Here is a 24,276-nt window from a genome sequence, read left to right on the forward strand (position 1 = left end):
AGATTCTCTGTCTCCCTCTCTCTCTGCCCCCCCCTCCCCCCCCCTCAAAAAAAATAGACATTACAAAAAATGTATGTAAAAAGTTCAACCTGGATAATCAGGGTTGAGAATTGAATTAGTGAGGATCTTTTTTGGCTGCAAGTAACATAACAGCCTCCCTCATTAAAGTGGGTATTCATGGCATGAAGCCCAGAGATGGAAGGTCACAGAGTTGGTCCAGCAACTTAATGTTGTAATCAAGGGCTATGGCTATTCCCACCTGCTTGATGCTTTACTCAATTCATGGTATTTGTGATGTCTCCCCTCTCAGTCACAAGATGACTGCAGCAGCCCAGATACCGTGCCTTCTGTCAGCAGAGTCCAGAAGTAGGAAGGGAGGGCAGTGAGAGAACTCATCTTATTCAGTCTGTCTCTGTATCAGGAGCAAAGTCCTTCTCACAAGCCTTGAAACAGAATTCTAACATCTCATTAGCAGAAATGGGTTATATGGCCATCCATAGCTGTAAAGGAGGCTGGGAGAGTGGTTATCTTGCATCTGCAACCTCTATCATGCAGGGAAGATGGGGGAGAGGAAAGGCCAGTGGGAAGGTCAATAGAGTCCGAATTCTATCATTAATGAGCTGTGTGTCCTTGGGCGGGTCTCTTACCCTCCATAAATCGACAGGGTTTTCTGACAGAACATTTGCTTGCATTTTAAGACATTACTTATAAAGGTTTGTCTTGATTGGAAAAGAATCTCTTTGGAGATAGTCAGGACACCTTGGCATATAAAAATTGCTAACAAGTTCTGCAGCAAAGAGAACAATTTAACTGTCCAACCCAGTGTTTCTAAAATGGATTTGACTATAGAACCTTTTTCTTTTTAATGTTTACTTATTTATTTTTGAGGGAGGAAGGGAGAGAGAGAGATAGAGCACACGCGGAGGAGCAGAGAGAGAGGGAGACACAGAATTCGAAGTAAGCTTCAGACTCAGAGCTGTCAGCACAGAGCCCGATGTGGGGTTTGAACCTATGAACCATGAGATCATGACCTGAGATGAAGCTGGAGCTTAACTGACTGAGCCACCCAGGTGCCCCTGACTATAGAACCTTTTATAGAAACCAGGAACTTGTGCATCCGGTATTCTATGGAACTCATCAGGAATCACTGCCCTGTTAGACTGAAGTTTCTTAAAAATAGGGTCTTCATCTCTAAATGTCCCAGAGTCTGCAGCAGTTTCCAGATACACTACTTATCCCTCAGGCAAGGCTTTAACCTCACTTCCTCAGGGAAGATATCTCATCCATCCAAACTAGGTTAGTATATATCCTGACCTATATTGGCATGTGTCCCGTATAAATATATCCTGTCCTCCTCCTTTATGACACCTCAATTGCAAAAAATTGTGATTTGTTATTATGATTATGTACAGTCTGTCTTGCCAGTGGACTGTAAGCTCCCTGAAAACAGCGGTACTGTCTTATTTACTGCCTTGAACCCGCTGCCTACTGCAGTGGCTAACACATACATGCTTAATATATATTTTTGAATAAATGCCTCACACATGGTGGACTATGATCCCAGCACTGATGCCCCAACCATTCTCTTTTAGGATTGCTGCCTCCCACTCCATTCCATCTGTAAGGTTGTTCCCACTAGTGATTGGCTCAGGAGATGGGTCCCTGGGCCAGTAAGCCCTCTCTTAGGGCTTATAAAATTTGGGAAAGAAGAAGGGCCAGATTTATTTCTTCCCAACCGTTGAAAACATAGGTGGTAAAACTCAGGAACTGTTGACCACCATATTTCCTTCTGTTTGAACCAGAGAAGTGGAGAAGACGATCAGGGAAGGCAGAGAGAGAGAGAGATGATAGATAGATAGATAGATAGATAGATAGATAGATAGATAGATAGATAGATAGATAATACAGAGAGAGAGAGAGAGAGAGAGAGAGAGAGAGAGAGAGAGATACAGAGACAGAGAAAGAGAAGTCACTGATACCCAGCCAGAGAAGGGAGATGAAGACAGTGCTGAGCAAGACTGAGCTGCTAGGTTTTATACCTGGGACCCTGCCACCTTCTTATTCTTGGGTTTCATGAGACCTTCTTTAATACTTCCTCTTTTTTGCTTAAGCTTATTTGAGTTGGTTTTTGGCTTCTTAGGAATCCTAACTAGTTTAATTTGCCAAATGAATTAATTATTGAGTATGGATAAAGAAAGGAGATATAGGGCATTTGGGTTCATGAGTGTATATAAAACAGTCAGCAGAGGGACCGAGTTGAATTCAAACTTGGTGAACGAGGACGCAAGCAGAGCGTGCCAAATTCAGGATAAGGAAACATTCAATCTATTTATGTACAAGGTGGTTTTGAGGATCAAATGAGTTAGGAGGCGTAAATGTGCTTTAAAAACTGAAATGGAATTTTTTCAATACACCCAAAATATGCAGCCGGGGGTGGATGGAGGTAAAAGACTATAAAGAGCCCCAACCACAGGCCTTACCATGAAACCTGATGGCCATCATTCTGCAGCCGTCATCATCCCCTTGAATGCCTAGACCTCTCCTGCCTTCTCTGCAAAGAGCACTCAGCCCCACGCTGCCACAGCACCTGGCTCGTCTGCACTCTGCAGGTGTGTTCAAAGTCATTCTGCTTCTTATTCCTTGTCTGCCCTACCTGGAGACACTCAGACTGTGTGAAGGACACCATCAGGGCCACTGTGGGGTGACTCTGGTGACTGAATAATGCATGAAACCAGCAGTGGCCAAGGGGGAGCCTTCCGAAGTGGGTGGTGGGTTGAGGACAGGGTCTGGTCTCCATCTGTGGGGACCCGACTTTCCTATCCATGGGGTTTTTCAGATTGATGGCTCAGTCCATATGGATGAGGTTCCTTTAGTAGGTTTCCTGGAATGTTTATTAGCCGTGCTGGAAACAGGTATGGACTGACAAATTAGACAGCAGTGCTTAACGGTTTGCAAAGGATGTTCATGTCCCTCCAGTTCATTTCATCTGGGCCTCACAAATGCTCTGGGAGATAGAGGGGTCAAGAGTTGTTGCCTCTCATCTGTTGACAAGGGAACTGAGACCCCAAGAAAGCATGACTTGCTCAAGAGAAGATCAATCTTCTGGGGTGACTTATTTTTTCTTAATGTTCCTAGATTAACTGAATTCACAGTATTTTTCTGTTCTTAAAGCAAATTGGAATGCTTTGCCTGCTCTCCTATTCCTATTTAACGTTTTTAAAACTCGTGGTGAAGTATACATAACAAAATTTATCATCTTAACCATTGTTAAGTGTATGATTGAGTAGCATTAAGTACTTTCGCAATGTTGTGCGTCCATCACTTATAATTTCAGAGCTTTTTCGTCACCCCACATAGAAACCCTGTACATTAAACATTAACACCCCAGCCTTCCTTCCCGCCAGCCCCTGGCACCCATCATTCTACTTTCTTCTCCATGAGTTTGCCTATCTTCGGTCCCTCATGAAGAGGAGTCATACAATATTTATCTTTTGTCTCTGGCTTTTTTCACTCAGTGTAATGTTCTCAAGGTTCATCCATGTTGTAGCATGTATCAGGCAGGATATCCTTCCTTTTTAAGGCTGAATAATATTCCATTGTAGGTGTATACCACATTTTGTTTATCCGTTGGTCCATTGATGGATCTTTGGGTTGCTTTCACCTTTTGGTTCCTGTGAAAAATGCTGCTGTGAACATGTGTACAAGTATCTGTTAGAGTCCCTTTCAGTTCTTTTGGGTATATGCCTAGGAGTGGAATCGTTGGATCATGTGGTAATTCTATTTAACTTTTTGAGGAACTGCCATACTCTTTCCACAGCGGCTGCCCCATTTTGACATTCCCATCATCCTTTTCTATTTTTAAGCCAAAATTCATCCTCTGCCATGGCTCTCCAGCATCTCCCTTTCATCTCCACTCCCCAAACATCCACCCTGTGTACAAAGCGGATGTGCCTGTCCCACTTATTAGAGAAAAAAAAGTTGCATTAATAGTTAAAAGTGTGGTATTACGCTGGGTCTGGCAGTAGGTGATTGATGGCCTCCATTACACCCCATTAGATATTTTATTCTTGTTAAATGAAGAGCAGCCAACTTTGTCAAGTATTTTTAGTTCCCTCTGGTCTTATTGGTCCGATCTATTCTTCAGGACGGCCTGTAAATGGCCACATATGGCTGAATGTCTGCAGGACGGATGGCCGTGCAGCTGGCGTTCATTGGCCACCAATTTACCCCGGCCCCCTTCATTGTGAGCCTGACAGCGCCGGGGAGCCTTGTAGATCTAACCAAATATATCTATTTTCTAATTGTCTATTTATCACCTTCTGGGGATGTGTGGGCCTCCTATCTGAAGGCAAAGGGGGGATGGCCTTGAACAATGATCCTTGTCAAGGCTCTCGCTCGCTCTAAATTAGGGCCTAGTTGCTAAATAACTAATTTAGTCCTGCTATCAAGCTGAAAAAGTGGGTATTCAGCGCAAAGTGCCAGCTGGGGAATTGATTATGTCTTCTCTCAGCGAGTGTGATAAACCTGCCGCCGAGCCACTGTGGAAGGCTGGAGATGGCTCCCCCGGGGCAGCGGCATTTCATCATGGAGAATTGGCAGGGGGTGCCAGGCCCACTGCCCACGTGGCAGCTGAAGTCCGGGGCACAGGACCTGCCCCGTCAGAGTGCCCACGGGGAGTCTGGCCAGCCCAGCACCCTCCTGGTCTGTGGCTTCTGGTTGGAGCCACGGGGACGTTTGCATCTGTCAGAGACAGGACCAAGGTGAGAATTGGGGAGGGGAGAGGAAAGTCATCCTGACAGTCCCAATTCCAATTAGAGTGAGATTATGGAAGGTAGCTCAGGCCTGGGGTGGGGGAGGTGGGAAGAAATAAAAGGGAATAGGAGCTTCTTAGGATTTGTATTAATAACCGCTGCCAGATTGGAACAGCCTGCTAGCTGAAAATAGAGAGTTATGGTTTACTGCCTGAGAAACCTAACAACAACAAAAACAATAACAGCCGTCAATTACTCAGCCCTCCCTTGTATCAGGCACTGTGCCAGGAATTTTCAGATCTTTGATCTCTTTGAATCTTCTTAGTATCCAGACAGATCAGGGTTCCTAGCTCAGTGGTACCTGGAGAAAAGGAATTTCAGAAATGTTACCTAATCAACTTGTTGAAGGCTGAACTCTGCTGGTAAATCTTTCCCCAACTCACTTTTTTTTTTTTTTTTTTTACAAATGCCCAAAATGCCTCTATCATTCCTTTACTCAACTGGTCTGGGTGCTGGGGGCCAGAGTCGGGATTCAGTCAGACCAGGCCCTGCCTTCATGGAGCTGATCTTTCAGTGGAGGAGACAGACCACACCAGTGGCTCTCAATCCAATCAGACCCAAAGGCCCCTGTGTAACTCAAATCTTTTGAATGCCACCTTTATCATCCTGAAATTAAATCACAGATAATACATTACACTTATTTGCATAATTAAAAATCAGTATATCATTTTCACTGTAACTTAATGGATAAGTGAAAGTAATTGTAATAAAATCATGTGTATTTCAGTGTTCATATGTTTGGTCATAAGTGCACCAGAAAGCATCATGACACATTTAGATGCTTATACTTACTTATAATGAATGTTTGAATTTAACAAAGGAGATAATGTCAAACTGAATGTTGATGACTTTTACTCTTTCTCTTTGACAATTTGAAATAAGGGCTAAAAAAAAAGATATTGGTCAATATATTTAGAATTGCTTTGAATGTGAAAGCTGCAAGTGCAGACAAGGTAAAAGATTCAGACACCATGAACGTTGGTATCATTTTCTGAAATGAGAAAACTCCAAATTAAAGAAAGTAAAATAATCTTTGTGTTTCCATGGTGGTTGTATACCTGGGAAAGCCAGTGTAAGTTAAGCCAAACATAGTGTTCTTGTGTTTGTGTGTAAGATGGAGTTTGATTTAGAGAAATGTTTTTTAGATTTTGAGAAATGTTTTGATTTAGAGAAATGTTTAAATCTAGATGGAGTCTAGATTTAGAGAAATTTTTTTTTTCTTTTTGAGAAAGAGAGAGAGCACAAGAAAGAGTGCATGAGTGGGAGAGGGGCAGAAGGGGAGAGAGAGAGGGAGAGGGAGAGGGAGAGGAAGTGGGAGAGAGAGAGAGAGAGAGAGAGAGAGAGAGAGAGAGAGAGAGAGAGAATCCCAAGCAGGCCCCATGCTCAGTGGGGAGCCCAATGCGGAGCTTGATCCCGTGACCCTAGGATCATGACCTGAGCTGAAATCAAGAGTCGGATGCTCAACTGACTGAGCTACTCAGGGACTCCAATGAGAACTATAAGTGGCGTTTGACCCACACAGATGTTATAAGTTTGTGACACAACCTGTGCCTTGCCTCCCGATCATTGGGGGTTGGTTCTGCCCCACTGAGAATCACTGGGCTATATAAAAGACAAGTAAATAAACAAGAAAATAATAAGCAGCAGTAACTACAATGATCAAAAGAAAACTGAGTGGTGGGTTAGAGAGTGTTTGAGTAGCTACTTGGATTGGGAGGTCAGGATTTCTGTTTTGGGTTAAGGGGCCCCTCTCAGCCCAGATGTTCATGGGGAGGAAGAGACAGAACAGGCATAAGCATCCTTTGGATGTTTGTTACTCCATGAGGGCGGGGATGGGGGAAGGAGGGTCAGGAAATTGGCCTGGCTGGAGGCCCAGAAGACCCAGATTGGGAGCTGCTCTACCAGTTACTGAGTGACCTTGGGCAAACCATTTTTTTCTTCATGAGCCCCAGTTTCCTCATCTGTCAAATGGAAAGAGTGATGATCTCATTGCCCTCTTTCCAAGTTAATAAGAAGACCCAAAGTGATGGGAGCAAGTGCATTGTACGCCATAGAATTTGAACAGGCTTTAGTTTGCAATGGGAAACATTGGAAACAACTCAAAAACCTCCAAAAAGGAGGACTGAAAACAAAGGCATGACAAAATCACTTAGTTGAGCATTATGTAATCATTAAAATGTTGTAAAATAACAGTTAGTTCTGTAGAAGTGTTCACATGGTGAGAAAAGCAAGTGACAAAATGATATGGAGAGTATGGTCCTTTGTAGTTAGAAGAGGAAGAGTAAGCAAACAAAAAACTAACCAACAAACAAACAAACAAAGAATTGGAAAGATATATACTGAAATACTAACTGATATTATCTCTGGGAATTAGAGTTGATTGTAATTTTCTTTTTGCTCCACTGTATAATGAACTGTATCATTTTTGTATTAAGAGAACAAGCCACAAACACAATTTTTAAGATGCTTATCACACACCAAGACCCGTGCTAGAATTACTGGTGCTGTGTCTGGGTTGGGGGCCAGGGTGCCGTCTTCTTTCTTGCATTTCACATGTGCAGAGAGAAAACACTGTGGCCACTTGCTATCCAGTGAAGCTATGTCCTCCCCAGAAGCAGCTGGCTCTCTTTTTGTAGTACATTCTCTGCCTTCAGAGCTTGAGTCAGGCAGCTCCAGGGACTAACAGACAGAGCTTATGATATACCAGATTCTGAGTTAGGTGCCATTATTTTAATCCCGATAACCCTATGAGGTAGATATCGCCCCCATTTTATAGGTAAGAAAAAGAAAATTAAAGGCTAGAAGATTAAATGAATCAGTACTTGCCATATGTCTTCTAAGTGGAAGAACAAAGATTTCAACTCAGGATTTCTAGCTCTGAGCCACGGGCATACATTTGTAACCACTCGGGAGATTAATTATTGGCCAAGTTTCCACGTCTCTATACATGCAGGTGAAAAATATGTCGAGCTTCCATTTTCTATTGGCTACATGTTGGTAAACACCCACCTCACAGCCTGGCTGGGAGATAGGGGATTGGAGAAGGGTCCAGTGCTCTGTGTGTACAGAGGACGCACATGGTTAACATGACTTCCTTTCTCTGGCTTGGGTCTGTGTCCGAATTACAGCCCTGCCACCAGGCCCCCTCTGCCCAAACTGGAACCCATCATGCTGGTTCCAATGAAGGAAACTAGAGACCTGGAAGGCAGCCCCTATTAAGCCCCAACGTGGAAGGGGGGCGGGGGGGGGGGGTCTCTTGAATTTAGCCCAAGGCTCCGGTATCCAACTGCTCATCCACCCAGCCACTCACTCATTATCATCTCTGAGAAAAGGGAGATTTACCTTCTGTGCAAGTCCTTACTCACTTCTCATGTTATGAGGCTTTCTCTCATGTAATTTTGACCCAAAAGCACTATTTGGGGAGGACATATTCATCCCCAATAACTCCAGTGTGATGCTTCCAATGCTTATAAAGCAAAAATGGAGACAGAAACACTAAGCACAGATTTAGTCATTTTTCCTTATAATTGCAAGTATTGTACATTATAAACAAGCCTTTCAAAGATCACTTTAAAAAACAATACACTAAGTGTTTACTTTGCAGAGCTCGTAAATAGAGAATGGCTACTTGGGGCTAGGGGTGTCATTTCCAGTGACAGCATCATCCACAGATCCAAAACATCCTGTATCTTCAGTGATTTGGATGGAAGTGAAGATGATGCGCTCTGGAAAGTGGTGTTAGATGACTTGAAAAGTGGCTCTAGGGGTGACAGAGATACCAGTGTGAAAGAGGTATGTGAAGAGAATGGATATAATTGTTTCATGACTTAAATGTGAGCTGGGAAAAAAAGCAATGTCTCTAAATAGCTTTCTAATTAATATAAGACTTGATGTTAACATGTTAATTTTAATGAACATATTGATTTATAATTACTACTTTCCTATATTAATATATTTTATGTAAATTACTTCACATGAAACTAAATTTTTAAGTTTATTAGTAGTTAGAGCTTTGACTATCCCATCCATATTGCTAGAAGCTGATACATGCAAGTTGGTCAAAGCTTTGTTTTGGAACTCTCTGTTGGCAAAAGGCCAACCTGTCTATACTCGGGTCGTCACATGGATAGGCATGTTTACTGTGGGCCTACTATGTGCCAGGCGTGGTGTCAGGCACACAGTGAGGGAGCCCTGAGGGAGGAGAAACCAGAGTTCCAAACCACCACCCGAGTCCTGAGGGTCTGTATGGGAAGAGGCCTGATTGAACCCCTTAATCTTCACCCTCCCAAAAGGTGAAATATATTCTGCTGTGGAGAGGATGTACCCAGCTGCTGAGGTAGCCTGTCTAACATGGTGTTGGCATCAGTGGGGTTAACCGTTTTTGCTCAATGCTCCCTAAAATAATTTTGCAAATCTATGTCCGTTCTTGAGCATTTTAATGTTGACTTCTAGAATATCGTAAACAATTTGAAATAATTTTAAATAAGCAGTTTTAAATAACTACAAAGGATATAATGTCTGGTGTATTATAAATATATAAACTGTGAGCTAAGACTCTCCCATTGCTGTTTAAATGTGTCCAATAAAATACAAACATCATAGCAATTTGACACCCACCACCATCCTCTTAAAAAATACACGAATGAGCTCTTATTTAACAGTAGGAAATTGTATTTCCAATCCACTTCCCCTACAGAATTTTATTCTAATGTAATGTATTTTTATGCTTGAAAGTCTTTTATTGATTTTCCTATCATACTTCTCTGCAACAAAAAGATGTATATAAATTGAACTTTTTTATTTCCTAAGACCATAAGCCTGTAAGAATTAAAAAAAAATTCTTCTGGATTGAGTTATCATTTCAACTATTAGTAATACAAACCTGATAAAAATAACATGAATGTACTGCAAATTTTGATAAATAATTATTAAAGAGTTAAAAATTATTAAACAGAACAGGAAAAACTTCTCTTAATGGGGGCATATAGCCATGTTTTCTGTCTACTACAAAACTCCACGGAGAACCATTCATATAGACTGCGATATAGATGACAACCCCTGGAATTATGCAGTGAACAACCTACACAACTGTATGCGGTAGGCCTGGATTTGGGCAGTGGTGGTTATAATGCCTTGATTAAAGGTGACATTGAGAACACCATTTGTTGAAGTGTCCCTTTATATGATGCCCCAGGTTTTTTGACGAAAAGGACAATGCAACCATAATAAGCTTCAGGGTGAAAAGATACATGAGTCTGTTTGTACAGTAGAAGAAGGGGGATTATAGAAGGTAGGATGGGAATGGAAAGCTGGCATGATGTTTCCACCACAGGCAGATCAGTTTTAGGAAAGAAATTCATATGGAAGTGGGGAACCAGGAAATTGATTCCCTCAAAGTTATCTTTGCTGGATATGCCTTGGAAAGTTTTTATAGCCCCAGGGGGCTGTGAACCCCTTGGGTATCTCCACAGTCCAGCCGGTCACGCCTGCGGAGCTCTTTGTGGTGCTGACCAGACTGGAGGCTTTCTGCCATTAACCAGCTCCTCTGCCTCGTGGTCTTGGCAGGCACTCTCAGCCAGGATCCCCAAATCCACTGAGCCCACCGCAAAGCCCAACCCTGTCTGTTGGGCCTGGTTGATCCTCATACTGCCCTAAGAAAGAGCATGATAATAGCTCCCACTTGTTTAGAATTGAATAAATTCCAGACAACATTCTTTGCATTTTGCTAATCTCCTTTAATCTTCCCTCAAACCCAATAAAGTACGTTCTATTACCCTCATTCTACAGACAAGTGAACAGAGGCTTCCATCTATGAAATAACTTACTCAACATCACAAGTACATGTGGAAAAGGGTGCTTTCAAACCTAGTGCGGGTCAGCGAAGCTCTGAAGCCTGAGCCTTTTTCTATCCTACCATGTCTCTTTGGAACATGAAAGGAACTGTTTTACTTAGGAGCCTGCTACAAGCCAGGTGCTTTGCACATTATCGAACTTAAATCTCACTACTATCCTGCAAGGTAAATACTATTACCTTTTTGTTGCAGATGAGGAAAATGAAGCCCAAGGGAATAAGCAGTAGAGCTGGAGTTGACCCTAGGTCTGTCCATTGCCTAAAGAACAGTCTTTTTCCCCTCCTGGAGGCAGCTTCCTGGGCTGGGCTGACGGCTCTCTAGCCACTGCCAATCCCATGACTGAACAGGTCCATTACCTTTACTATAAGCTCTTCAGTATGAACTACCTTGGATTTCCCTACAAAGAATAAGAGATATAAAAACAATAAAACCGCCTTTGGAAAATTTGGCCTCTGAGTCCATTTGGCCCAGCCCCACATTTCCCACAATTATTTAATTTAATTCTGAGAATGCTTTGGAACCCTGGCCATGTGCCAGGTACCAGCTAGACGCTGCTAAAGGCACTGGGGATAAAGGGAAAGGTGGTCCCTGACCTCAGCTGTTGCCACTTGACACGCGGTCTTGTCTTAAATTTCCACAAAGACGGCGGTCAATGTGGGGTTGCAGCAGGATGTGGAGGAGGAGTTGATTGTGACGGGGATTTCGGGAAGACTGTATGAACATGGCAGAATTTGAGCTGGGGTATCACTGCTGTTTGGTTAATTCAGTCAAAACAGGTGAACCAGTCTGAAGAATCTAGAGAAGGTGGGGCCATGTCGTCTAAGCCTGGAGTGCCTGAGCCTGTCTTGTCTGCTGACTGGGAGTTCCTAGGTCATGTCTGTGCAAGAGCTCTAAGCATAATAGTTCCTTGGGCAATAGACTGCTAAGCTCTTCATGGTATTATTTTGTGAAAATAATTCCAGCTAAATACACTTTGGCTTCTCACAGGACTAGGGCAAGAATTAGCTCTTGACCAGGCTACTCTTGTCATTTCCCTTGCAAGTAGGATTACTCAAGGGTCCTGCTAAGTGGAGCCACCTCAGGGCTCTGTGCATGGGGATTTCCAAACTTGACCTCCACAAAATCCTCTGCCCTAGCCTGACAGCCGCTGCAGGACCGCTCCTGGGCTGGCCCTGGGACAACAGTGCCTCCCTGGGGCCCCTGCAGCGGGAAGTAGGACCTCCTCACCAGGGCCCCTCTTGCCCGTTTCCCCCAAACCACACCCACACAAGTGAACCCCAGTCCCCTGCAGAGTGGACACCTCCAGTTACAGGGGCGGTGTTCTGTAGAGGGACCCCCATGGCCAGGACCTGGGGAAGTGGGGGTCCTAGTCCTCAGGAGCAGCACCTCAAGGACCTAGCTGGGAAAGAGAGGCCAGTGCTTCCTCAGGCAGAACCCACTGTTGGAGTATATTTTTTCTGTAATCCTGGGATATTTGACTTCTCTGAGGAAAGATAAAGTGTTGGGCCACACTTCATTCCTAATTTCTTTCTGGCAAACCTCTAGTTCTGTCATGATGTTTTTGTTTTCCTTTTATTGCCATTAAAAGGTTTTTGTTTTTGTTTTTGTTTTTTTTTCTTTTTGGGCAACTATAGAGTTTGAAGGTAATGAATTCTGGTCATGCCTGTGACATTAGTGCCATTTACTGAGTTCCTACCAAGTACAAGGTACCTTTCCCGGGATATCTCATTTCATTCTGCAAAGTAGGCAGTGTTGGCCCCATTTTACTGATAAGGAGACTGAAGCTCAGAAAGATGGGGTGGCTTACAAGATCACAGCTGGTAAGTGGTAGGGTGAGAATTTGATTTTAGAAAAGTGCCTGACTCCAGAAAGTGTGTTCTCTGCATGAAGACTCTTGAGCTAGCTCCTCTAGGCCTGTCCCCTACCTGTCAGCACCCTCTAAGATATAACCCCTGTCACTAAACACAGCTCAGAGTTGGATGGAACCATGACTAGATGCACATGTGGCATGAATGCAGCATAAAGATCAGTACCCACCTTGCTGTGTGGCCTTAGGCAGGTCACTCACCCTCTCTGGCCCTGAGGTTCTTCCACTATAGGAAAAGAGCAAGGAATGGATGATTTCTCAGGGACTTTGTACTTCCATAGTCCTGCGCTTCAAATGCCACAGTAAATTTAGGAGCTTTGTGGAGCTGTAGCCCATCTGATATTCTCCCCAACTTGACCTTTTCTTAAATTCATTTCATTAATTCTCTTATTCATAAGAATGCGTTTTCATTTCATGGTTCCTATGTTTAGTGCTTTCTCCTGATGATGCTTCTCTTCCCCGGCATAATTTTTTGTTCCATTAATTTCCAAGGACCATTTTGCCAGATCAGAGTGTTAAGAATCATTCACACCTCTTCCATTTGTCTAACCAACCGCTCATCCATTTCTCTCCAGAAATAATTGTATATGGTTCAATAAGTTTATTGTTCAAATCTGTTTACACTTCAGGATGCATCTCATCAGGATTTGCTATAAAGGGTGGAAAGCCAGTTTCCAATTATCATTATTATATCTGTTTCTCCAAGTTCTCCAAATATACTTTTTCCTCATCTTCGGGAGCTATTTTTAATTTTTTAAAAAATGTATCTTTCTTTTATCCCAAAGACAGACTTTAAACAAAAAAAGCACCAATTCTTTTCAGTGTTTCTTTGCCTCTGTTTCCCTGACTCACCAGGGCTAGTGAATCATCTGGGTGTGATGCTGGGCTTTTTCTGGCTCCAGCCACAACTCCTGCCTTTATTTTGAGAAGTTCCCCATTAAGGGCACACCGGATCTTTGTGACTCTCTCAGGCTGCAGACACAGTGGGCAAAGGAGGTCTGAGAGGGAAAGGGGGGTGGGGACAAAAGAAAAAAAGAGAAGCAGAAACGGAACTCCAGGAGCAAGAACAGGAGAGAGAATTTGCAAGTGAAGACACTGCCTGGTCTCGGGACAGCTGGCAAAGGCAAACCAGTTCCCAAAGTAGCCCCAGAGCTTGGGGGTTTGAGGCCGGCAAAGTGGGTTTCAAGGCTGTTCTGCCAATTAGTGGCTAGGCAGTGTGAGTCCATTCCGTCACCTCTGCCTTGGTGCCTTAACTGTAAAAGTGGGGATAATAATAGTTCTTGCTTCATAGGTTAATGTGGGGATCTATTCATATAGCCATTTATTCAGTTATTTATTAGGTTCCTACAGTGTTCCAGACTCTGTACTGATCAAGGAGGAGATAGTAGAGAGCAAACCCCAGGCCCCATCCTTGTATTTATGGAATTGAGCTCAGGGTGGGATGACATATTAATATGTTAATTACTCATAAAAGATTTACCAGGACTATGGAGGACCCATGATGCCCTTCGGGAAACTCTGGGAGCATACCAGTTGAGGGGAGGGGAGAGCCAGCGGGCAGTTGTGGCTGTGGGGTAGAGAGGATGGGGAGCCCAGGTCCCTGTGAGGCTGGTGGGAGAGGGCACCAAGCAGGCCTGTCCGTGATAAGTACAGTAGTGCCCAGCTCTGAGTAGCTGCTTCTCTGAGTACTTGAACTGTGCAGGCTTCCCAGGGACTGCAGCCATTGCCCCCTAAGTGTGAATGGAGCTATTTAATGCCTCCTGCCCAACCAAGGGATGCAGTGATAGACCCAGGAGGAAAGAGCTGGGGTCAAGGGTCCCAGTGGTTGGGGCACTAGAAATCTGGATCTACCTGAATGGGGGCCCAGCTTCAGGAGTGCCCGGAGTGAGGTGACATAAAGCAGGGCCACGAGATTTTCTGCAGCTGTCCTCAGCTGTGGTTTACAATTTTTGGCCCGTATCAGAACCACCAGCAGAGTTTATTGCAGATGCAGACGTCTGGGCTCCATTCCTGGAGGTTGGTTTATCATGTTTGGGCCAGGGGCCAAGAATCTACATTGTCATGAGAACCCCAGTTTGGGATCCCCCAGAGGAGCACTGCCCAGTGGAAGCTTGGCCTTCTGAACAAACTGGGGCCTTGTCCAGATTCCTGCAACCTCAGTGGACCTAGGAGGCTTCTCGCTGGAAAGGACTGTTCCCACTTTGGTTCGAATGTGCTAGTATTAGCAGTTTCCCAGAACCTGAAAACATTGAGCTTCTTGTCAAAGCCACGTGGCAGCATGAAGCCAGAACTGAGGAACCGTAGCCTGGTCCCTAATTTCAATGAGCCCAGCCGGATGTGTCGTAAGCTGTGGGAACGGTCCCGCAGGTCCACTGAACATCCAGATCCGGCATCAGTGGGTGGCAGACATTCAGGGAAGGTGGGACATGGACAGCTTCCTTGCCTCTGACGAGTGGTGAGCCACCACTGATTCGGAGAGGGACCCAGCCCTGGGAATCCTGCCAGGCCCAGGGTCTGTTCAGGTACAGGCACTGGAGGAGGTGGAGGCAGAGAGGGACAGAGGGAATAGAGGACTCTTAGACCTGGTGGCAGGGTGACCAATTTATCCTGGTCTTTTCCTAGTTTTAGCCCTGAAGTCCCATGTTTTAGGAGATCCCTCAGACCAGGGCAAACCCAGATTGTTGGTCATGCTATTTGTGGATAAGGGAATGGCATTCTCCTGGGAAAGCTGGGTTTCTTAGTGGTCACCACAGACACTGTCTACCGTGACTGTGTGATCTTGGGCAAGTGTCTTAACTGCTCTAGGTTTTCATTTTCTGACTGTCGTATGGGAATAACATTCCTTCCTGCACAGGATTTTGTGAAGGAGTAAATGAAATGATGTACATAGAACCTTGGCACATTTATTCATTTGACAGATCTGTTTTGGCCACTGTTGCCATATTTCACCAAATTTCACTGAATCGAAGATGCATCAATTGTATGAGGCACAATGGTTGACCAATTAAGGAAAAAATGCTGCCAATTAAACTTTGACTTGCAGTGGATCGCAAGGCATATAGCCCATTTCCAGAGATGTGAAATGTGAGAAGATGCCCACCTGAGAATCTGTGAACCAGGTAGCACACTGGGAACCACCAAGGCCACAGGGGTGAACCAGGCTTTGCAGTCTCTGCCTTGGCTCAGTTTTCAGCACAGGGCAAGCTTCCAGGTGGAGATATTTAAACAAACAAAAACTAAAACTAAAACTAAACAAAACAACAACAAAAACCAACCCTGAAGTGTAATATGTCTCTGAAGAACATGGCCAGTGTTCTGTGTTCAATTTAAAACATCACAATGGAGGGCGCCTGGGTGGCTCAGTCGGTTAAGTGTCCAACTTCCACTCAGGTCATGATCTCACAGTTTATGAGTTCGAGCCCTATGTTGGACTCCCTGCTGTCAGCACAGAGCCTGCTTAGGATCCTCTGTCTCCCTCTCTCTCTGCCCCTCCCCTGCTTGTGCTCTCTCTCTCTCAAAAAAAAAAAAAAAAATCACAATGGGAGGCACAGTTTCAGGCTATGTGGTGTGTGGGAGAGAAAATTCTCCAATAGAACTCTGAGTCTCATGTGGAAAAGAAGTTGATTCAGTTCTGACACCCTCCTGGCTTTGTCCTTTGGGGGCCCCCTAGATTACAGGGTGACAATGGCCTCTTTCCCAATTCCAGGAAGCACTTTCTACCAGTGAGACTGCCTGGCTGGAGCGAGCAGCCCGCACTCACTGCCAGTGCCAGACTGGGAGGGCAGCGACAGGTGTCAGAGCTTCACTGGGATTGGATGAGACCATCCTGCCTTCTCCACCTCTGCTATTTTCCCTGGAGAAATGCAGTTTTTTTTTTCCTTCATTGTCGGTTTGCTTGATGGGGAAATTACATCTGCCAGACTCAAGAACTGATCCGTACAACCGTAACAGCACCTCCACTCCCCCCCCCCCCCCCCCCAGTGTGCTTGATCATCTTCCAGAGGAGGCTTCTGGAAGGTCAGGTGGTGGGTCGTTCGGCCCTGTCATGACGGAGATGCCAGGGAGGGCACCTAGTCTCCACCTGGTAGCTCTGAGTTAAATGCTTTGCAGGGTGGGGGGGACCCAAGCTGAGATCGCTGTTTGCTAGGAGTGTGGCCCACGAGGCATTCAGGGACAGCTTTATGTAATCTCATTAGCTGATGCCGATGCCAGCAAGAGGGGAAAGTGCTCAGTGCGGGCTGAGGCCGGAGCCACACTTGGGTCCCTCCTGCTGAAAGTCTGGGGTGATGGCGGGAGCAGAGGGGCAGAATTAGAAACCTGTCCCAGGACCCTGGGACCCTGGTTGAGGGTAGGAAGTCATTCTAAGTTGGGATGGGACTGGAGAGTTGCCCTGGTAAAGATGCAACGTTTGAAAATGTACACTTGCTGTGTTTTTTTTTTTCCTGACAAGTATTATTGTTTTGTTTTGTTTTTACTCTAGAAAATCTGGAAAAAAGGCAAAGGAAAAATAACATAAAATGAAATAAAATAAAATAAAATAAAATAAAATAAAATAAAATAAAATAAAATGAAATAAAATAAAACCTGGCAACCCCACAATCTAAAGTCATCCTTCAAAATTCTGGTGTGTTTTCTCTGGGTATCTTTTTCTAAATACAGACCTAACCCATACATCTGAGGGGCCCCGGGCAAGAGTACTATTGGTATTCCCACCTACCACACGTTTAAATATTTAATGTTTAAATCATTTTTCTGAGAGTTACTTTTATTCTAAAATATGCAAAATTATTAGGATGAAAAGGCAAAACTCAAATTACAATTAGTAAATATTAAAAATTTAGATCAAAATTATTTTAATAAAGCTGAAATTTAGATTTAATTTTTAAACAGTTGATTAAATTAAATAAAATATTAAAAATATTAAAACTATGCTCTTTTAATGGTTAGGGTTCATCTAGTTGTCCATGTAAAGGGTTGACATCGCGCCTCATCCATTTTTGTCTAGATCTACATATATACAGATTTAAGGATAAAATGAATTATTTAGCATTGTGGACGATTTCTCAGCTGTTACATACAGCTGTCCCAGATATTGTGCTAATTAGTGAGTATTTCTGGAACCATGAATTAGAACATGAAGAAAAGCAAAGAAACGGACCCTTGGCACTACAGGGAGATGATACTAGGCTATGCAAGAAAGGATTGCATTTCATGCTATCTGGGAGAAGGTATTTGATAAATTAATCTGTCTTTTCTCTTACTTAAGCACGTCCACCGCTCAAATCTTCCCTGTAGTCTGCAGTGGTGTCTGTGATGTCAGCAGCAGCAGTGTTGTGGCACAGGGACTCAGTCCTCTTTTGTTTCAAGGACGGAGGGCAAGAGATTGAGACACATCTCCTGGGGTTTGAGTGATGTTAGCGGACAGTTGATCTTTCTGGTTATGCTTTGCAACACCGGGCCCCAGATCCTAAGTAACAGAAGTGCCCATGTCTTCTGTAGTAACTGTTTATGTGTATGTGTGTGTTTAAGAAATGCAGAACAGCCTGAATTGTGGGACCCAAGGCAGAGACCACCCTTGCTGAGGTATAAAGTCCAAGGATATATATGTATAATAATATGTATATAATCGTGTGTGATTTCCCCCCAATTTTCTGTCATGAACACTTTCTTTATATTCTTCTGAAAATTTATTTTTAATATTTATTTTTAGCAATATTCCATAAAACAGACCTATCATCATTTATTAAACCAGACCCCCTACTGTTGAAATTTATGTTGTTTTCAATTTTTCTCTCTTATAAACAACACCACAGTGAACATCCTTACGCACATCTGGGGTACATTTCCGGAAGCATCGCTAGGTCAAAGGGGACGTACGTTGTGTACACAGAATTAAATCAAGAGGGGCCCCTTTAGAAGTCCAATGGTGAATTGATAAGCTGTTTTATCCTTTGTTAAGGATTGGTCCCAGGAAGACTGACAGCACTAGAATTGGCCCAGGGAATGGCATATGGTGTTTTGGATCCTCTCTGTGTGAATCTGGGCAAAGTTCTTTCTGTCTGGGTCTCTGTGTCTCCATCTGTACAAGGAGAAGTTGAACTAGATTTTTTTCTCAGAGTCCTTGCGATTGGAAGCGCTCTGATTCTGGGAGGTTTTGCCTGCTGGGTGTGAGCAGAGCCCAGCTCAACCCTGTGGGACTCCATCCATAAGACCATCCTGCCCCCTGCTGGCCAGTTGCCAGATGCCAGTCCTGTCCCTGACTTGCAGAGAGAAGCCCTGGAATCTTGCTGAGCTCATAGAAAGTCAGCTACCCACTGTGAAAGCAGCAGGTTATGAGAGGTTGAGAAGTGGTTGCTGTTTTCTTATCAGAAATAACGTTCTTCGGGCTGTGCTTCCAAGTGTCTCATTTCATCTGTTTGTTAAGCAAACGTTTCTTTTTTTTTTTTTTATTAAAATTTTTTTTTCAACGTTTTTTATTTATTTTTGGGACAGAGAGAGACAGAGCATGAACGGGGGAGGGGCAGAGAGAGAGGGAGACACAGAATCGGAAACAGGCTCCAGGCTCCGAGCCATCAGCCCAGAGCCCGACGCGGGGCTCGAACTCACGGACCGCGAGATCGTGACCTGGTTGAAGTCGGATGTTTAACCGACTGCGCCACCCAGGCGCCCCATACGTTTCTAAGTTCCTCCTTGGTGCCAGGGCTGGGAACTCATTTTTGCCCTCGAGGAACACACAGTTGAAGAAGGGCAGAACTGGCCACATGTCACTACCATATACAGAGCAGAAAGAAGGATGTAGAGAAAATGCTTCAGCATTTAGTGATTTGGCTGTTTCTGGGTTCTTAAGCCCTTGATATTCATTTATTTGGATAAGGAGCCCAAAGAGATAGCTGTTCTGGGTTGAATGGTGTCTCTCCTGGAACCTGTGAATGTGATATAGGGTCTTTGCAGATGTATTCGAGTTAAGATGGCCTCATGGTAGTGGACCCTAGTCCAACAACTGGTGTCCTTATAAGAAGAGGAAACAGAGACACACGGGGGAAAAGGCCCTGTGACAACAAAGGCAGAGACTGGAGGGATGTGTCTACAAGCCAAGGACTGACAAGGATTGCCAGGAGCCACCGGAGGGAAGCCAGGGAGAGGCAGGGAAGGATTCTCCTGTAGAGCCTTCAGAGAGAGCATGGCCCTAGCTGACACCTTGATTTGGGACTTTTAGCCTCTGGAACTGTGCTAGAATAAATTTCTGTTGTTTAAAACCATCCAGTTTGTGGATATTAGCCCTGGGAAATTAATATCATCGTGACTCCCTGGGGATGAAAGTTGGCACACCCAGGAGGACTGGGGATCTAAGTGAGAGAGAAAGAAAGAGGGAGAGGGAGAACGTGTGAGTGGGAGAAGCTGGAAGGCCCCAGTTGTGGCCCCAGGCGGCTGCTGGGTGTTGGTTTGTTTGCCTAGAGAGAGAGAGAGAGAGAGAGAGAGAGAACATGTGAGTGGGAGAACCTGGAAGGGCCCCCAGTTGTAGCCCTAGGTGGCTGCTGGGTGTTGTTTTGTTGGCCTATATAGGAAAGCATTGGAATGGACCAGTTACATGGTTAAAATGTTTCATTTCCTAAAATTATTCTTTGGACTATGCCAAAACTTTTTCTTTTTCTTTTTTTTTTTCTTTCTGAGATCAGAACACTTTTCTTAAACAAAAGCAAACGTAGCACCCCATATATAAAAGAGGATGTTTTGTGTGCCCGTTATAGGGTCCTGGGGCTTGGTGGGCACTGTTGAGAGCTCCTAACCCATGTCCAAGGGTGCTGAGGCTTTGCTTGATCCTGTACCTGCCCCTCTGGTGTTGAGAAGAGTACAGTTGATGTCAAATGGATAACAACCCAGAGGTGAGTAACTTTCTTCATTATTTAACAGGAAGATTTATTTCGCCCATAGGGTTCACAGAACTTTCCCATGGCCTCATAGAGAGTAAGTGTATTTGTTTCCTGTGGCCGCTGTAACAAGTTCCTGGTGGCTTCAAACAACAAAATTTATCCTCTTGTGGTTCTTGAGGTCAGAAGTCCAAAATCAATTTCACTGGGCCAAAGTCAAGGTGTTGGCAAGGCCACACCCCCTCAGGAGGCTCTAAGGGAGAATCTGTTGTTTGCCACTTTAGTCTGTGTGGTGGCCGCTAGTATCCCTTGGCTTGTGGCCGTCTCTGCCTCTGTGGTCACATTGTCACATGTCCCATGTCAAATCTCTGCCTCTCTCTTATAAGGACACTTGTGACTGCATTTAGGGCCCACCTGGATAATCAAGGATGATCTCTTCATCTCCAGGTCGTTAATTTAATCATATTGGCAAAGTCTACTTTGCTATGCAAGGTAAGATTTACAGTCTAATTCAGGAGTTAGGACCTGATATTTGGGAGGGCCATTTTTTTTTCTTTTTCTTTTTTTAAATTTAATTAATTATTAATTAATTTTTTAACATTTATTTTTTGAGAGAGAGAGATACACACAGTGCAAGTGGGGGAGGGGCAGAGAGAGAGAGGGAGACACCGAATCTGAAGCAGACTCCAGGCTCTGAGCTGTCAGCACAGAGCCAGACTCGGGGCTCGAACTCACGAACCCTGAGATCATGACCTGAGCTGAAGTCAGATGCTTAACCAACTGAGCCACCCAGGTGCCCAGGAGAGGGCCATTTCTCATCCCACTATACAAGTGACATGTCTATAAGTGAGTCAGTGGCAGACACATACTCAGCCAGTCACCTCGTCTCTTATCCTCATTACTCCCATCTTCCCTCTCTGCTCAGTAAAGAAGCTGTAGAAGGAATTTGGAGCCCTTTTCTGGGTGACAGGTGAGGGAGGAGGCTGTCTGCCATCAGCCTTCTGTTGAGCTGGGGGCACACAGAAGGCAGAGCCATTCCCGTGGAGAAGCACAGAAGGAAGCCCAGCCAGGCAGCAGTGTCTGGAGGGGGCCTTTTGTAAAGGTTCATCTGACCACAGAGGAATTTGCATGAGCTAGATCCTGTGTCAGGAGCTTCCCCTCTGATGTAATCCCTCAACAACCCTCTGAGATATTACCTGTCTACAGGCTTCAGAATATCCATTCGGGTCTGAGTTTCTGTTGCCCTGAGCTAAGAAGCATGCTTTGAGCACAGGGTTAGAGCACTGGACTTGAGTCTGGGAGCACAGGCTGCTTTTCTAAGTTGTTTTATGGGCAACTCGTTACAGTTCTCAGAGCCTCTGTTTCCTTATCTGTAAAATGGGGCTGAGAATCCTTAACCCTGCTGGGTTGTTATGAGGTTCCAAGGAAATCATGTCTTGTACCCCCACTGCCTGCAGAGGAGGGGCTGGAGGTTAGGTTTCCATGGACTAGCAAGCTGTAGGCAGTCTTCTGGATGAATGAAGGTGAGAACAGGGGTTGCATGTGTGCCTATTCTGGGCTTGGCACAGATCAGATAAGGGCAACTGACCCATCTTGAAGGTGCCAGCAGGCAGGGTGGTGCATCCAAGGGGATATAGCTCTAGCTGATGGCCATTTAGATAAATTCAACAGATATTCAGTGGGTAACTCTGACTGGGTGGTGGTGGCAAGGCATGGTAACCCCTACATCAGTGACCTCTAGGCCATGAGGAGGGATGGGTATGTAAATTATGTAAGAGAAATGTGTGGCCAGAACTAGGAGAGACAGAAACAGGTGAATGGCGGGGAGGGGGGATACTGAGAAAGAACTGATCAACTCTGACCTGGCACAGGGGCCTCAGGGAGGGCAGTGGGCTCCTAATCCTCTATGTGGCTCAGTTTCCATGGCATCTGCAGTTTGAGCCTCACTCCCACCTTGGGGAGACAGAGTGAGGATAGTTATTAGTACCATAAATAACTTTGATTCTTTTATTTATTTATTTTCTAATTTTTTAAGTGTTTACTTATTTTTGAGAGAGAGAGACAGACAGACAGACAGAGCATGAGCAGGGGAGGGGCAGAGACAGAGGGAGATGCAGAATCCGAAGCAGGCTCCAGGCTCTGAGCTGTCAGTGCAGAGTGGGGCTTGAACTCACAAACTGTGAGATCATGACCCGAGTCAAAGTCAGACACTTAACCGACTGAGCCACCCAGGCGCCCCACTCTGATGCTTTTAAAATTAAGGATGTAACGACCACTGTAGAACATGTTGAAGATGCAAATAAGCAAAAAGAAGAAAATTTAAAAATCACTTACAAGCCCATTGCCTGCTGACTCTCCATCGTCAATATCCTGGTGTATTTCCTTTTAGTATTTTGTTCTGCATAGATTTCATGCTACCTCCTGTCTTGTAGCCTGCCTTTTACCAAACTAGACAGTGAATAATTTTGTGTTACTAATGATTTTGGACAGTTAAATGTTAAATTGGATATATAATATTCATTCTTTAGCTAATTACTAAAAATCAGATACTTACATTGTTTCCTTTTTTAAAAAAAAACTATTATAAGCAGATTCTGGAATAAAATTCTTGAAATTCTTACCTCTTTGTTCACTCAGTTAATTATTTCCACAGGACAAATTCCTGGGTTTGGAGTTGCTGTGTCAGAGGGGAAGCTCATTGTAACAGCCAAATTTGCCCTCCACAAAGGTCCTTCTGATTTATATTCTCAGCAACAGTGTTTCAAAGTGCTGGTATCTCCCCACATTCACCAATGCTGGCTTTTATCACCTTTTGATTTTTGTGAATTTGATAATCAAACATGCCCCCTGGCTGGTTTAATCTATATTTCTAAGATGATTGGGATTTGGAACATTTTTTCCTGGGTTTATAGGCTGTGTGTGTGTGTGTGTGTGTGTGTGTGTGTGTGTGTATTTTTCCTGGCAAAATGTCTGGTTTGTGTTTCTTTGATCTATTTGTAAGACCATCTGATATACCAGGACAGGAAATAGTGACCCTCTTTATTGATGAGGAAGCTGAGGTTCAATGAGGGTAAGTGACTTTCCCAAGGTCACTTGGGCAACTAAGTGCTAGAAGCTGAGCCCTCCATCCTGGGCTTTAAGTCACTCTCTAGCACTGCACCCACTGCGTCCACTGATAGATGACCCTCTCCTATAGTTCTGGGAGAAAAAAAATCAAGCCTGCCTTGTTTCAATTTAGTCTTGATTCTTAAAATAATCTATCCTGTAACATACAGTAGTGTTAGCAGAGAAAATATGTTCCGCCACTTACTGCTAAAGGAGCCAGAGTCCACAGTGGGCTGTGACCCTGTAAGAGCGTGCCCTCCATTCTGATAAATCAGGTCCTGGAAGGAGATTAGTGCTGACGGGTCTGGGGACAGTTAGCACGATTATTAACAGGACACCATGGCTGAAGACAGCTGGCTCAGCATGCACGTGAGCTCCTGGAGACCCCAAGTCAGGGCTAGACTCTGGGAGCAGACTGGACTGGGGGTTGTTCACCCACCTAGCCACACCCCCTAGGGATGGCTCTGCACTGCCCATTCACCCACCCCATTTGGCCCTGTTGGCACTGTGGCCACTTGTAGTGCCTGAGGTTAGAAAGAACTTGGTCCCAAACGTGGCTCTACCATGGGTTTACCTGTGCCCCTAAGCACCTCCCTGCTTCTCTCTGCCTCAGTTTCCCCACCTGTCCAGCCAGGATTTGGGGCATAATAATTTCCAAGAGCCCCTCCAGATCTAGCTCCACCTGCCCTGTCCATCTGTTGCCTGGCCTTTTCCGTCTGATCACCTGAGAAGATGAAGACCCACAAACGTGCTCAGTGGGACCTTGCCATCCT

The 24,276-nt window shown here is 44.5% G+C and overlaps 1 protein-coding gene across 1 annotated transcript in view; it reads left to right on the top strand.

Annotated features, from left to right (window-relative positions):
- Nucleotides 1–23,234, top strand: part of MELK (maternal embryonic leucine zipper kinase) — a 129,394-nt gene extending 106,160 nt beyond the window's left edge. Inside the window, exons 17-18 of the mRNA XM_042964418.1 lie at nucleotides 20,279–20,413; nucleotides 23,052–23,234. Of these exons, the coding sequence (XP_042820352.1) occupies nucleotides 20,279–20,374 (96 nt within the window). The 3' untranslated portion in view covers nucleotides 20,375–20,413; nucleotides 23,052–23,234. The remainder of the gene's footprint in view (nucleotides 1–20,278; nucleotides 20,414–23,051) is intronic.
- The last annotated feature ends 1,042 nt before the right edge of the window (nucleotides 23,235–24,276 follow it).

Source organism: Panthera tigris, chromosome D4 (genome assembly GCF_018350195.1).
Source record: "Panthera tigris isolate Pti1 chromosome D4, P.tigris_Pti1_mat1.1, whole genome shotgun sequence".
NCBI classification, from domain to species: Eukaryota; Metazoa; Chordata; class Mammalia; order Carnivora; family Felidae; genus Panthera; species Panthera tigris.